The 15,189-nt window shown below is 40.7% G+C and overlaps 1 protein-coding gene across 6 annotated transcripts in view; it reads left to right on the forward strand.

The window, feature by feature from the left end:
- MPP7 (membrane palmitoylated protein 7) overlaps window positions 1–15,189 on the forward strand; it is a 220,664-nt gene that overhangs the window by 70,418 nt on the left and 135,057 nt on the right. For all 6 annotated transcript variants that reach the window (XM_029078130.2, XM_029078129.2, XM_029078131.2 and 3 more), the window contains one exon: window positions 5,855–6,021. In XM_029078130.2, the coding sequence (XP_028933963.1) occupies window positions 5,985–6,021 (37 nt within the window). In that variant the 5' untranslated portion in view covers window positions 5,855–5,984. The remainder of the gene's footprint in view (window positions 1–5,854; window positions 6,022–15,189) is intronic.

The raw sequence follows: 15,189 nt of genomic DNA on the forward strand, positions 1-15,189 counted from the left end.
CCTGACACCACATAGTAATTTCTGGGTCTTTTGGACCGGTGACAACTCAGGGCAAGTCAAATTCTCTTGGTCATTACCCAGTCAGTTTGACTGAAATTGGGTATGCGGCTGTTATACTCAGTACAGGCAACTCTCTGTGTTTAGCTCTCTGTTTAAAGGAGTAGAATAGGCAGTGGCCCAGAACTAACCATCCTGTTAGTACTGGGATAGTGAAAAGTTCTTCCTTTTTTTTTCCTAGTAAAGTGTTGGAGGCTGTAGGGAGAGAAAGAGAGAGAGAGAGCTTGATAGAAAGAGCGTGGGACTGGGAGTCAGGAGATCTGGATTCACTTCTGACATCACCACATACTTGCTGTGTGACCATGGCCAGTCATTTAACCTCTCTGTATGTCAGTTTTCTCATCTGTAAAATAGGGATAAAATACTTATTCTCCCTCTGTCTTTGATTTTGAGCCCCATGTTAGAGAGGGACTGTGTGTGCCAGATCTGATTGTCTTGAATTTACCCCGGTGCTTGACATATAGTAAGTATTAAAGTGCCATTATTATGTGAGCAGGTCTACACTGCCAGTAACTTTCACCCACCATGTTTGGCTAAATGATTTTTCACAGTTGGATGGGAATTTTAATTTTCAGATGTTCAAACTGCTCAAATCTCCCATATCATGTTACACTAATCAGAGCTTTAGAAAGGGTGGTGAGGATTCAGTTAATTCTGATTTAGCATGGCAAATCCATGTATGGCACTGGGGGCAACTTGCAAGAGGTTTGTATAAATACCTGTACATCAACACTCAGCCAGAGAATAGTGGTGGTGGATTGTAGATTGTGGTGGATTGATAACATCAACAGTAATTACCACTGAATAGGAAGCAGTTAGATCTAAGCTTTTTCCCAAAAGCTTTTTTTCCTTTTTTTTAATTTCTAACCAGCCTACTTTCTAGGCAACACAGCTTAAATTCCATGGCTTGGCAGAGAATGTGTCTACTGACTCTGTTATATTGTATTCTCCCAAGCTCTTAGTACAGTGCTGTGCACACAGTAAGTGCCAGTAAATGCCATTGATTGGTTCATTATGTTGAGATGCTATCAGTGCATCAGAACATCCTTTGTTGGGATGTTCATTCAATCGTATTTATACCTACATACCTATAACCCAATCCCACATCCCTAGCCTGGTGAGAGCTCATTGATAAACCCAAGGTGAACCCAGAGAGAACTTTGTGTGCTTACTTCTCTATCTTAGCCAGGAGGTGCGGGATAGGGACACCTCACTTCTCCAAAAGTTCCCTTTTCCTGGGCAAAATCAGCAGAGCACAGACATTTGAAGAAAAAAAAAGAACCTAGCTTACTCTGCTTGCTGTCTTCTTGCTGCCTCATCCTGGGTGTACCACCGTATAAGAGAAGCAGCATGGCCTAGTGGAAAGAGCATAGGCATGAAAAGAGGACCTGGCTTCTAATAATCCCACCTTCACCATTTGCCTGCTATGTGACCTTGGCAAGTCACTTCTCTGTGCCCCAGTTTCTTCATTTGTATAGAATGGGGATTCAATACCTGTTTGGTGCTCTCTCCTACTCCGAGACCAATGTGGGACAAGGGGACTGCTTGGCCCATCTTGTATCTACCCTGGCGCTTAGTACAGTCTTTGGTAGATAGTAAGCACTTAAAAAGCACAATTGTTATGCTGACGATGAATGTTTTAAAGCAGGAAATGACATGCAGTGGTGGACACTTTCTAAAGCTGGTATGTGAGAAAGCTGATACATGCAGCTGAATGTAAGAAAGCCTTCTAATTAAGTCTCCTTGCCTCTGATCTCTTCCCATGTCTCATGAGTGACTGCTGGCATGGTAGGAGGTGTGCCAGTGTGGTGGTCCTTAAAGGTTGACGAAGAATGTCACTGAAATTTAGAAGAGTCACTGAAAGAATTGAGAGATTCAATTCTCAGACCCAGAGGTATTGGGATTGGGGTTGGAGCATTTTCATTCTATAGAACATCTCTGCTTGTCATAATCCTAGGCAGTAGAATATCAGACATCTTTCATTGAGCTTGTGTATGTTTAGGTCAGACTTCTCTTTCAGGAAATGAATGCATTAAGAGGTCAGTTCAGTGCCATATGCGGATAGAGTGAATTTTAAGAAACCAGAGTTGATATTAAATAAGGATCCTTTTGCGATAACTAATCATTGGTAACTGAACTTTGGAAGCCTTTGGCAGCTCTTATCAATCAATGGCATTTATTGAGTACTTATTTTGTGCAGAACCCTTTCATTCATTCATTCAATAGTATTTATTGAGCGCTTACTATGTGCAGAGCACTGTACTAAGCTCTTGGAATGAACAAGTCGGCAACAGATAGAGACAGTCCCTGTACTAAGCACATTGGGAGAGTGCAATACAGCAGAGTTAGCCATGTTACCTGCCTACAGTACGCTGAAAACTTGGTGCCATCAAAGGAGTTGATATAAAGCTTTTTGGTGTTGCATAAAGTTTGAGAGTTAAACCGGGGAAGTTGTTGGAAGGCTAGGGAGTGTCTGGTTCTGAGACCCAGCCCTACCGGATCTTAGAGGTTCAGTGCAAACATCTGAGAATACCCCAAATCCAAATAGTTCTCGGTCCCAAGGAATGTGGATTTCTGAAGTTCCAACTGTAGTGACTTTTATGGCAATCCATTTTTTCTATTGAGCTTATTTAAAAAATATTTACCCATATGTAAATGCAAAAGGATTCCAATTAGGTCTTTTAGAAGCTATTCCTTTGTATGTCTTCTCATCCTTCTATTATAATTTCTCTCGACTGTGCATCTTGGACTTGTGGAGTTGTTTGTACTTAATCCCAACTGAGACACAAGAAATCCATTTAAACATTAACCCTCCAGTTAGTATAGACATGTATTTAGTCAAAAGGTTGGGCAAGCCAAAGCAAATTATTGCCCCAAAGTAGTACCGGGGGGAAAATGTAAACATCTAACTTACTATATGATGGATCACTTACTCAAAGTTGTGGAATGTACGTGCTTTCATTTGAATGAAAAATCGAGGAGGAAGGTTCCTCTTGCTTCGTTTCTATTGCAAGAGGAGTCTATTATTTTGCTTTCCTGAAAACTCAAGTTCTGTGATAGCCTGGAACTGTAGCAGGGCTCGGCCGCTAGATGTCACTCATACTACAGGAGCCTGAGGGGTTACTAAGGGCCTGTTGGAAATTTCAACATCGTATCATAGAACTACACATAATTCACTGTTTCCACATTGTAGATGCCAGAAAAATCTGATACAGTGTGATATATAGAAGCAAGGTACGACTGGAATAATGAAATTTCAAAAATAAGCCTTTTTTAAAGGCTGGTGTAACAGTCCTACTGGGCATTGTAAATGCCTCAGGTGCACTTGATACTGCTGTTTCGTTCCTGGCGTTTGGGTTTCTCTTTTATGGAAAGATGGATTGAACTTCAATTTAAGAATATTCGGTAATCCCTCTCAGGACATACTGTAACAGCTGGTATTTCTGTGTTGCAGCAAATCGATTCCATACAGCAGTCAGTAATACTTATGGCTGGATTCTGACAAATTCCAAAGCCTTTTCAATAAATTCAGCCAAAGAAAATAACATCATCACTGCAAAAATGTAGGTTAATTTGCAAGTTTGGAAAAAAAACACTCTTGTTTCATTCCAGCAAAATACTAAGCGTTTTACTGGTTAGGATTTAATCAGGCCATTTATTTTTCATTAATATATATATGTTCTGGGAGGAATAACTTTGTTCTGAATAGAAGTTTCTTAAATCAGAAGACTGTTTGAAAATTTTAATACTGACTGTTTTACTGTGAAATAAAGAAAAATGGGGAATGGCATCCAGAACTTGAATACATGAAGGGCATGTAGGTCAGTAAAGTCCTTAAAACTTAGGGATATTTCTTTGGAAACTGCAGTTTTTAATTAGTAACGAGACAGTACAAATAGTGGAAAATATAGTCAACACACATTTTGCAACTGACATTTTATTTCCTGTAATAGCTTAATTTTCATCAAGCAGGGACATAAAATATGTGTGATAAAGTCTCATGCTGAACTAAAAAAGGATTTTAACTCCTAGTGAATAGCAAAAGGTGGTGTTATTTTGGTACAGTTATGACGTACATTAGATATAGGGTAATTGTGGAATTAGAACCTGAACTAGGACTTGGATCCTTCTTTAGAAAAAAACACACACATACACACAACCAACAAAGCACACTCTCTTAATTTAATCGGGCAATTTGCTTGTGGCTGGAATACCCGTGGCTCAGACCTAAGTGTGTGTGTTTATTTTTTAAGTTTCTAATTTTACTTTCATTATGAAAGTTTGGTTATACAACATTTAAGAAAAATAACCTACATCCATTTAGGTTGTTAATCTTTTCATATTTTATACTTGTTGCTATACATAAGTAGTCATGGGGACAACACCTTCAAGAATTGATGCATTTAATGAAACCTGATTCTCTTTCCCTCCTCATTTTGTACTCTCTATTGGAAACTTTTCATGTGCACATTTTTTGGCAACTTTGTGCTATTATGCAAATCATTAATAATACAAAACAGTTCAGATCATTATAAATCCACCATAACAATTTGTTCCAGATTCTATTTTGGCAAGCTAATTTTTACTTTGATAGACTCTGAAAAAAATCTTAAAAAAGGAATAGTTTGACCATTTTGAAAGTATGCAAGAGTTAAGTTGGAAACTTAAAATTGGGATAGTTTTGGATGAATTTACAATGAGAAATATTAGCATTTTCAAAGTGGTTTGTGGCAATCATATTACTGTATAAAATATTTTAGTAATTTAGAAGGTTTTGGATTAAATGTTAAACTCAGTAAATTAGTGATTGCCTTTACATTTAATGATTTTGTAGCACTTTTCCTGTCATTATTAATAAGCAAAACATGTGTTCAAAGTATGCTTTTTAAAATATTGGAATAGCTTTAGAGAAGCTGATTTGGATTTTTGGGCAAATGTGATTATAAAAAAAATGCCTAAATATTGAAGTTGCTCTCTATATTTGTATAAATTATGCATTACATTTTCCATCATTAGGGCATAAAATAATATGAACTTCAACCAAGAATCTGAGCTCTTAGTTCAATATGTTAATTTTAGCTTTGAAATTTTCTTTAATTTTTTACCAATTCATTATTTTAAAATACATTTTATTAGTGTTATAAATTTTTTAAATTATGAGACTGGTGTAATGAGTATTCTTCTGAAGTGTAGTAGAAAGCCCTTAACCTAAACAGTTGTTAGAAATATTTGTACATTACATCAAAAGTACATTTTAATTGAATTTAATAATATCGAAGTTCTAGGTCAGTAATTCTTCCTGAATATTATTTTCATGTAAAACATAGGTTCTATCTCAGATTATAAAGTATGCAATAGCATTATAATGACTTCAAATGGCATTTACATCCCTTGTGTCCTTTTATGGGCTAAGTACTTCTATTGATAGAAAAACATCTGAAATCTAAATTACCAACAGCATTTTCAGATGAGCTCTTTTAATGAAAATAATTATATTTTGGGCTTAAAATGTGACAAAAGAGTTTTCATAGCAATATGTGTTTAAAGATTTTACTGAAGAAAAGCAAAGCCCTAGCCAAAAAAAACCCCTCTTCCAATCACCCTTCTTTCTGTCCTGAAACATAAAGTGCTTTCTAGTTTTCAGTTGAAAACTTCAGATTAAATCAGAAACTGACAGTGGAGGGGCATTTCAGAAGGAGTACGATTCAGTAAGTGTATCAAGTTTGAAATTTTTTTGATTTGGAAATTTCCAGTTTAACTGCTCTTTATTTTACAATTTTGTTTCTATTCTTTCTAGGGGAGGCTTGAAAATTGCATAAATCTTTGTAGACAACTTGGCTGCAAGCAGTTGAACTGAAACTGACTGCTGCCTTCTGGCTGTGGAGAGCAATTTGGATGTTACTGTGTAATATCCTGTAGACCAAATCATGCCAGCTTTATCAACGGGATCTGGAAGTGACACAGGTATGCAAACCTAGGGGGATTATGTTTCTCCTTCAAGTTTTATTGGAGCTATGGCTTGATTGTAATGAAGAATTCCATTACTGCAGTTTTTGGTAACAAAGATCCTCTATTTACTGAAAAAAATTCCCAGTCTTCCAACTGCAATTTTAACAGCAATTATAATTAATATAAAGATGCTTAATTCCATCCTTAAAAGATAAATATTACACTGAGTAAATAAATGTACCTAAAGCATTTGTAATTAGCATGTTTTGTCACAGGTTTACATTTTTATCCATTGGTTTTTTTCGGGTATATGGAAGATCTACCCAAGGGAAAGTTTATTTTGATTAAAATCCAAACAAATCGAATCCAAACAAGTCCACCTATCTCTTTTTTTCTTTGCAGGTAGCGTTACATATAGGTTTTTTTATATGATACTAGGTTAAACATAAGACAAGATTAAAAACCCATAATGATTTGGATGTTATAGATGTAATTCATTCGAACCCCGTCTTTGAACTTTGTAATTAATGTCAGCTTTATGCCCCAAAACTCCTCTAAAACTTGCATTTATGTATTAGTGTACAATCTTATCACCTGCAAAGAACTTTCAGACTCTGACCAAGAGCCAATCTTTTGTGAGGTCTAGGAATCATTATTTTAATAGGATTTTTAGAGTTCCTAAATGAAGCCATGCATCGGTTTGTCTGTACCAAAATGATAAGAGGAAGCAGGACTCTTTGCATCAGTGGAACTGTCATCCCTTGACTCATTCCAAACTGGCTCCTGAGACAGCTGGGCTAAAAATAGGCCCTGGCATTCCCCAGTGGGTCAGAGACTGAGCTGGGGTTTGAAGAGATGGCCAGGTAATGGGCACTAGAGGAAGATCCAATCTAGTTTAGGAAGGGAGTGGTTATGTCAGAGAATCCCAATAATGTCTCTTTGTTCCACCGGGGTGGCTCGAGTTCTAGTTTCTCTGGTCTCTCCCCTTCCAGGCCTTTTCCACCTTCACCAGCCCAGTCCTTGAATCTCCAGATAATGCAGTCTTTCCTTTCCCCTCCACCCTCAGATGTGGTTCCTCCTAGCCTCCACTGGTGTTGCGTTTACGTATGTCACCTCTGAGTCTTCCTTGGATCATGTATCCACAGTCCAGGGCTCCAGGACAGTATTTACCCGTGTGAGCCCCACGTGAGATAGGGACTGCATCCAACCCGATTTGCTTGTATCCACCCCAGGGCCCGTACAGTGCCCGTCACATAGTAAGCACTTAAATATTGTTATCATCATCATTATTATTATTATTATTATTATTATTTTTCAATCTTTGTGACCCTCACAACACTTTAATGGGTGAACCTTTGAAAATTTAGTTTAGCCACCGTCTGAAGCTTCCTGTTCTGGGTCACAACCGTTCCACCCCCACCCTCCCATTATCTTTCCAGAGTTCATCTTCTCCCCTAAAGGGGGAAGGTATTAGCATATCCTCTTCACCTCTCTGCCAGTCTCAACCCTGCCCCTGTGAGTCGTTCAAGGTCAGGTAGGTGGGAGGGAAGAGAAGCAGGGGCTGTTCAGGAATTTTTAGGAAGTGAAGAGGAGCATGGGCCATGCAGTTGAGTCATACATGAGCGACATTCTGGGGATCTCACCTAATGGAGGTAGGAGAAAGTGGGGAAATGTCCCTTCTTCCTTCAAACACTCCTCTCTGTCAGCCCCCTCCTTAGGTCTGAAGCCCATTTACAATAATGCAGTGCTTGATAGAGACTTAGCTCATGAGACTTTGGGGGCAGCTTTTAGAATTACTTTTTATTTTAGTTATGAACATGCTTCCAGAGGCTCATGGTTATTTGGAATATTGTTCAAGTTTCAATAAGTAAGAAAGGGAAATTCCCTTGCTGACGGGTTTTAAAAATAGCTAAATGGAAAGGCAAAATAATTTATTCCATCGTAATTTCAAATAATATAAATGGACAAGGGCTGAAATATGAAAGGTTAGGTGTTCTTCCAATATCAACCTTAATTTACTGCTTTGGAAGGACCCCAGTGTTTAATAGAATTCCATCACAGAATGAGCACATATGGCTGCTACCTGAAATATCTTTAGATAAATTTCGGCTTCATCAAGTCTGTCTGAATTTTCATTGCAACCTTTTGAGTGCCAGGGTTAGCGTCAGGAGACTTCATAGATTTCTTTAACATGTCTAAATCTTAGAAGAAGTTGGCCTTAAGAATGAAGAGAACAGCTATTTAACTGAATTCTGGGGCTGATTCTTAAACCGAAATACTTCAGGTTTTATGAAACTGTTTCGTGATCTCTGAAAGGCTTGTTTTTTCTCTCATGAAATGGACAGATCGGCAGTCTGCTGTCATAAAGGACTCATGGACATACACTGACCTTAGGTTGCGGTTATAATTTATTTTCTCTTCTCTCTCTCTCTCTCTTTCTGTCTCTGTCTCTCTCCTTGTCATTCACACTTCCCCTGATCTTGCCCCTCCTTTTCGATCTCTCACCATTTCTTATCTTGTATAGGAAGCTAGGACTCCTTTATCATGTTTCAGGCTTGGTTTGTAGTTTGTGATCCTACCTACAGATGGCAGGAATAGTCAGAGTCCAACTCCTGCTTCTCAAGTTTTCTAGTTCTGTGAGTTGGCTCCACATTGCCCAGCCTTTTCCCTCCTGCAGGATCTAGTGGTTTTAAAGGCTTTGCCTGTCTCCTAGGTGCACAGTCCTTGCTCCATCTTTCACCCTTTTCATGTAGTGCTAGTTTGTAAGCTTCTTGTACGCAAGGATCATCACATCTGCTAACTTTAGTAAACTCTCCTGAGAGTATAGTATGGGTTCTTTGTGATTGATTGGTTGGTTCTTGACTGCCTGGCCTTTGCTCCACTGAGGTCCCCAAGATTTTTTTCTGTCAGTTTCTCTATGGTTGAGCCTGAATCCTGGCTCTAGAACACTCCTCTTTGTTTCTCCCCGCTTTGCTTCTAGGACCTCACTGTCTTCTGATGGCATTTAAATGCTTACTATATGCCAAGTTCTGTAATAAGCACTGGGCTAGATACAGGCTAATCAGCTTGGACAGAACCTGTCCCATATGGGACTCGCAGTCTTCTAAGAAGACAGGAGAAGAGGTATTGAATCCCCATTTTACACATGAGGAAACTGAGGCACAGAGAAGTTAAGTAACTTGTTCAAGACCACATAGCAGGCAAATGGCAGAGGCAGAATCAGGACCCAGGTCCCCTGACTACCCGGCCCATGCTGTTTCCATTGAGCCATGCTGCCCCTGCCCTTTTTCCTCCCACCCTTTGCCTTCTTTCCTCACTTGTCTGCTGTATGACCTTGGGCAAGTCACTTCACTTCTCTGTGCCTCAGTTACCTCATTTGTAAAATGGGAATTGAGACTGTAAGCCCCACATGAGACAAGGGGTGGTGTCTGGCCCGATTTCCTTGTATCTACCCCGATGCTTTGTACAGTGCCTGGTACATAAGCTAACAGATACCATTATTATTTATTATTACTGACCCCAGTGTCACTCAGGACTCCAGCCTAGAAGAGATGGAGAGTCCCCAAGTAGGCTGGACTAGGGGAGCCAACTTCTCAAACCAGTGGCAGAGGCGTTCTACAGAAGCTGCGTTAAAGCTTTGCGCAAGCTTTGGCCTGGCCATCCGAAGGCCTAGTCACCCTGAACCACCCTCCTCTCAGGCCTCTTCCAGCCATGAGAGATGGCTGGTGTTTTCAACAGCTCTGCGTACACTACAAAGCCTAGAAATCCACCTCCTGTCTCTTCCAGCCCTGTAGTCCCTGTATTAGAAGGGTAGGTAGGGCTATAGCCCATCTTTCTAAACTTGCATAGGGCCAGGTTGAGTGCTAGGGTTTTGGCTCCACCAGGACCCATGTCAAAGGAAGCTGTGTATGTAGCTGGGGGAGCTGATGCAACCTTGCCCCTGGCCAGGACTGAGACTTGGCCATTCTTTTGCATTTAACACATTGAACTGCAGTGCTTAGCACTAGGTGTCTGTAGTGTGTATTATAAAAGGGAAGTGTCACAATCCCTGCCTCTTCCAATTCTAAGAACCAAGCAACAGGGAATGCAGAGTGGTTAAAGAGTGAGTCAAACTTCTAGAGCTTCCTGGTAAAATTGTCTGGGGTTAGGTGGGGTGAGCATCAGAGCAGAACTGGATTGGGTTAACACTTTGCTTGGGTTAACTTTGGCTTTGGTCAACTGTTGGCAGTCAGAAATAAAAAGTCTCTAGGGAGAACCTGGAGAACTGTTTTATGTATTGAGTTCTGCTTGTGACAGGCAAATGGTATTTATTTTTCTCAAGCGCTGTTGGTTGCCTTTAGATCAATATCATTGCTCCCCTTCTTTGCAGATAGTCTCAACGAGGTTGGCCAGCCTGTGACATCACCATCACAACTTCAGTTGCTGTGTATTTCGGAATTTTATTTGGGATAGTATTTTTGTGTTTATTAAGCAATTATTTCGTGCAGAGGACTATCCCAAGTCCTGGGCCCCCTGTTGGCCAGGAATTGTGTCTGAATTATTTTCTTTTCCCTAGTGCTTAATAGAGGCTTGGCATAAAGTAAGAGCTTCACCAGTGCAATAAATAATAAACCAAAGGACCAAAGCATATAGCTACTGTGAAAGTTATTTGTCCAAGTGGGCTAGCATTTCTTTTTACCTTTCTCCTTATAATAATATTGTATGTAATATTTTATCGAATGCTTTTTGGATTTCTGTGTTTTAGAAATCTGTTTTCATGTATGTAAATCCCACTTTGCATTTATGAAGCACCCTCAATTTCAAAATTCGGAGTTCTTTCCCACAAATTCTCTTCTTTTCACACCAGCCTAGAAATGTAGGGAAAGAGCAATCACTAAAGCCCCTCTTTTTAACTTACTACTCCTAACTGATGCCAGGGAGTGTTGCAATTAGTGGGTAAGTTTAAATTGAGAGAAATGGATAAATTGAGTCTGAAGCATATTTTTTCTATCCCTTTAGAATTCTACTTTAAGATAATTAGGCAAATCTAGTTCTTGCTTTATTTTTCCTCCCTGCTTCTGACAATTTCTCTCTTCAAGGTCCTGGAGTAGAAGAATAGAGTGCCCAGAGTAGGTAGGTTGGAGGTGCTGTTGTGAACTGCACCTCTGTTCCTTCCATAGTGTGTGTTATTCACAGAACTTTCTTGAGCACACCAAACCTCCGGCAAGACGCACGTGGAGCTGTGGGTGGGCTCTACACTTCTTAGAGTGTAAAGTTAGGTAACAACACTGCCCAACCTCCTCCATAAATCACCAGATGCAAGAACAAATTTCCAGAAATCTCTTTTTTAATGACGTTGGAGAACTGAGTGTATTTGCATCAGTGGAAATGAATGGAACCTAAAAATAATCTTGAGCAGAAAAACAGAAATTCTGACACAGAAAAGAGGATAAACAGCACAAACCTTGGTGAGACCAAACAGTCCATGCACTTTAGGATTCTCTCTTTGACAGTGGCAGCAAACAGTGCTTGGAAGAAGACATTCGTCATGGTACCAGCCTGTTGCATCCTTAGTTGTGGTCAGGCCTAACCCTTTTTTTTAGCATTCTTGACTTTAATAACTTTCGTGGATGCTATTGTCCCATTCATGTAATAAATCCTTCTTGAACCTCCTAACATGCCTAACTTTCCCCCATCTCTAACAACTCTAATTTTGCCCTGTACTGTAATTCTATTGGTGCAAAGACATTGAGGCCCAGCAAGATAGGTTCATGGCCCAAGATCTTGTAGAGAATGGATTCATATCTAGTTCCAAGCCTAGAGTACCACCTCTTCTAAACTCTATTAAAGTTGCATGATATGTTCCTTTTGTATTTTCCCACGTAGGCAATCCTGCTGGTGTTCTAGAGGCTGATTTAGATTGACTGTAATTAGAGAGTAAAGGAACATAATTACCGACTGTAAGCTCACTGTGAGCAGGGAACGCGCCTGTTTATTGTTGTATTGTACTCTCCCAAGCGTTTAGTACACAGCAAGAGCTCAATAAATATGACTGAATGAATTATCTCCATTTTTTTGTTTACTAAAAGTAGGGAACTTGAAGCAATTGCAAAGTATTTAAATAGGCTATCTGGGGGTGTCTAATAAATTTCATTTTTTAAAAATTTTAACCAGCATATATTAGAAGCTGGGTACTATTTCAATTGTTTTCAGCCATCTTCCCTTCATTCATTGTTTATGATTAGAATTATGTGGCTATATTTTGAAACAGGGGTTTGTAGTAGTGCAACTACCATGTGATATGTACTTTCTGGGGCTATATTGATGAATAGCAAAAGACATTCATTTACTTTGTTTTTAATGTTTTAATTGTTTTTAATACTTCAGGTAATAAAAGTGATGGGTTTTTTTTTCCACTCACTTTGATAATGGCAGTGACCTCGGACTGGGGAATTAATTTCCCATCAGCTAAAAACATAGAGGGAATAAGGTTTGTCTCTTGGCCTGAGTTTTCAACTCCTTTACTTAGTCACTAAATGCCAGGAAATACTTTTTTCTGACAGTACTACTGATTTTGGAAAGAATCACTGACCTTTTGGCAGGAAGGCTTGCGAGGGAACCTATTCATAGTTCTGGTATGTTCCATATTCTGCTGCGGCTAGGGGTGTATGTGCATGTGGAAGCTGCTGACATGGCTTCCATGACAGCCCTTTCCAAAGGGGAGCTCTTCTTTTCTACATTCCCTTGGCTTGAGGAGACTAGAACTAGTTACCTTCTCACTGCCTTGTGAGTTCCAAGTCCTCATACCCTCCCTTCCCTTTCTCTGCTTCTCCAAGATCTTGTGGTTTAAAAGGTCTGATTAGGATTTTTCCAAGATCTGTATTCAATTGTAGGAGAGTGTTGAAGGTCACAAGTGTATTTAGATAAAAACTTGCTCTTCTTTGACTAAGCCCTCCATCACCGTGGCTTTGCAGGCAACCAGTTTGAGGGGCAGGCATGGAAAGACCACCCCCGGGCTCCCCTATTTATATCTGTCCTGTCCCTCCCCTGATCTTGTACTACTAGCCCACAACCCTGGATCACAGTGGAAAGAGCACGGGCTTTGGAGTCAGGGCTCATGAGTTCGAATCCCAGCTCTGCCACTTGTCAGCTGTGTGACTGTGGGCAAGTCACTTAATTTCTCTGTGCCTCAGTTCCCTCATCTGTAAAATGGGGATTAAGACTGTGAGCCCACGTAGGACAACCTGATTCCCCTATGTCTACCCCGGCGCTTAGAACAGTGCTCGGCACATAGTAAGCGCTTAACAAATACCAACATTATTACATTATGCTTTTCGGCTCTTATGCTCAGGCTGCGGAGCCCTGTTGGTGAAAGTCCAGATCCCAGGCTGACCTCGTCCAAATTCATCCTTACCTGCTTTAATTCTTCCCTCCCCCCCACCTGGCAACATTATTTCTCCATCTTTGACCCCCATACCGTTGCTCATCAGAGCTGTTCCAGAAGTTTAACTCCCTTCTCAACTCTCCTGCCCTCCCCCACCCTCATCTCTTTCCCCTAATGACTTGGCTATGTACTTTTATTTATAAAATTGAAATCATCAGGTGTGATGGCCGTAAAATCTCCCCTGCTCCTCTCTAGACCCTCCCTCATCCTGCCCCTTCCCATCTTTCTTCTCATTCTACCTCTTCCACCTGTGCCTCTGACTCCATTCTTTCACATCTTATCAAAACACTTGAGCTCTCCCTTCTTTCCTCCTGGACCTCCATCTTCAGATGTTCACCTCCCAAAGGCTTCTTCCCCCTGCATTTAAACAAGCTCACTTATCCTCTATACTAAAAAAAAAACCAAAACCAAACCCTCCCCTGACCCCATGGATCCCTCCAATTATTGCCCCATATCCCTTCCAAACTCCTTGAGCAAATTGTCTACACCTGCTACCTCTACTTCCTCTCCTAGAACCCCTCTAAATATGGCTTCTGCCCCCTTCACTCCATGGAAACTGCCCTCTCTAAATTCATCATCTTCTTGCCAAATCTGATGGTATCTACTCCATTTTTACCTCTCAGCTGCCTTTGACACTGTGGACCACCCCCTTCTTCTTGGAACATTATCTAACCTTGGCTTCCTTGACACACTCCTCTCTCCTGTTTCTCCTATCTCTCTGACTGTTCTTTCTTGGTCATGTTTACAGACTACTTCTCTGCCTCCCACCCTCTAACAGTGGGAGTCTCTCAAGGCTCAGCTAATAGTCCCTTCTATTTTCCAACTACACCCAGGCCGTTGGAGACTTCATTCGCTCCCATGGCTTCAGCTACCATCTCTATGCAAATGATTCCCAAATCTACCTCTCCAGCCCTGACCTCTCCTTCTCTGCAATCTTGCATTTTCCTCCTATCTTCAAGACATCTCTACCTGGATGTCCCACTGACACCTCAAACTAAGCATGTCTAAAACTGAACTCCTCATCTTTCCACCCAGACCCTATCCTCTCCTAGTCTTTCTCACTACTATAGACAACATCTTGGCATTATCCTCAACTAATCTTTCATTCAACCCACATATTTTGTCAGTTCGACCTTCCCATTACCTACCATCGCTAAATTCCTCCTTCCTCTCCATCCAACCTGCTAATTTGCTGATCCAAGCACTTAACCCTCCTTGACAACTGCATCAGTCTCCCCTGTCCTCTTCCTGCCTCCTGCCTCTTCCCACTCCAGTCCATACTTCACTTTGCTGCCTGGATCATTTTTTTTTTTTTTAAAAAAACACTCATTCCAAGGCTTTCCACTCCTCAAGAACGTCCAGTAATTGCCCATCCACCACCGCATCAGAAAGAAACTCCTTACCGTCGACTTTAAAGCACTCAAATCAGCTCACCTCCTCATACCTTATCTCAGAGATTTCCAACTCTGGTCCAGTTTGCACTTTGCTCCTCTAGCACCAGCTTGCTCCCTTTGCCTTGACCTCACCTGTTGCTGCCGACCCCTTGCCCACATCCTCTCTCTGTCCTGGAACTGCCTCCCCGTCCATATGACAGACCACCACTCCCCATCTTCAAAACCTTATTAAAATCCATCTCCTCCAAGAGACCTTCCCCGATTAAGCTCTCCCTTACTCTGTTCCTCTCTTCCTTCTGCATTGCTGATGCACTTGTATCTGTACCCTTTAAGCACTTGGTATTTACCCCACCCTCAGCTCCACAG

This window comes from Ornithorhynchus anatinus, chromosome 13, assembly GCF_004115215.2.
Source record: "Ornithorhynchus anatinus isolate Pmale09 chromosome 13, mOrnAna1.pri.v4, whole genome shotgun sequence".
In the NCBI taxonomy this organism is placed as follows: domain Eukaryota; kingdom Metazoa; phylum Chordata; class Mammalia; order Monotremata; family Ornithorhynchidae; genus Ornithorhynchus; species Ornithorhynchus anatinus.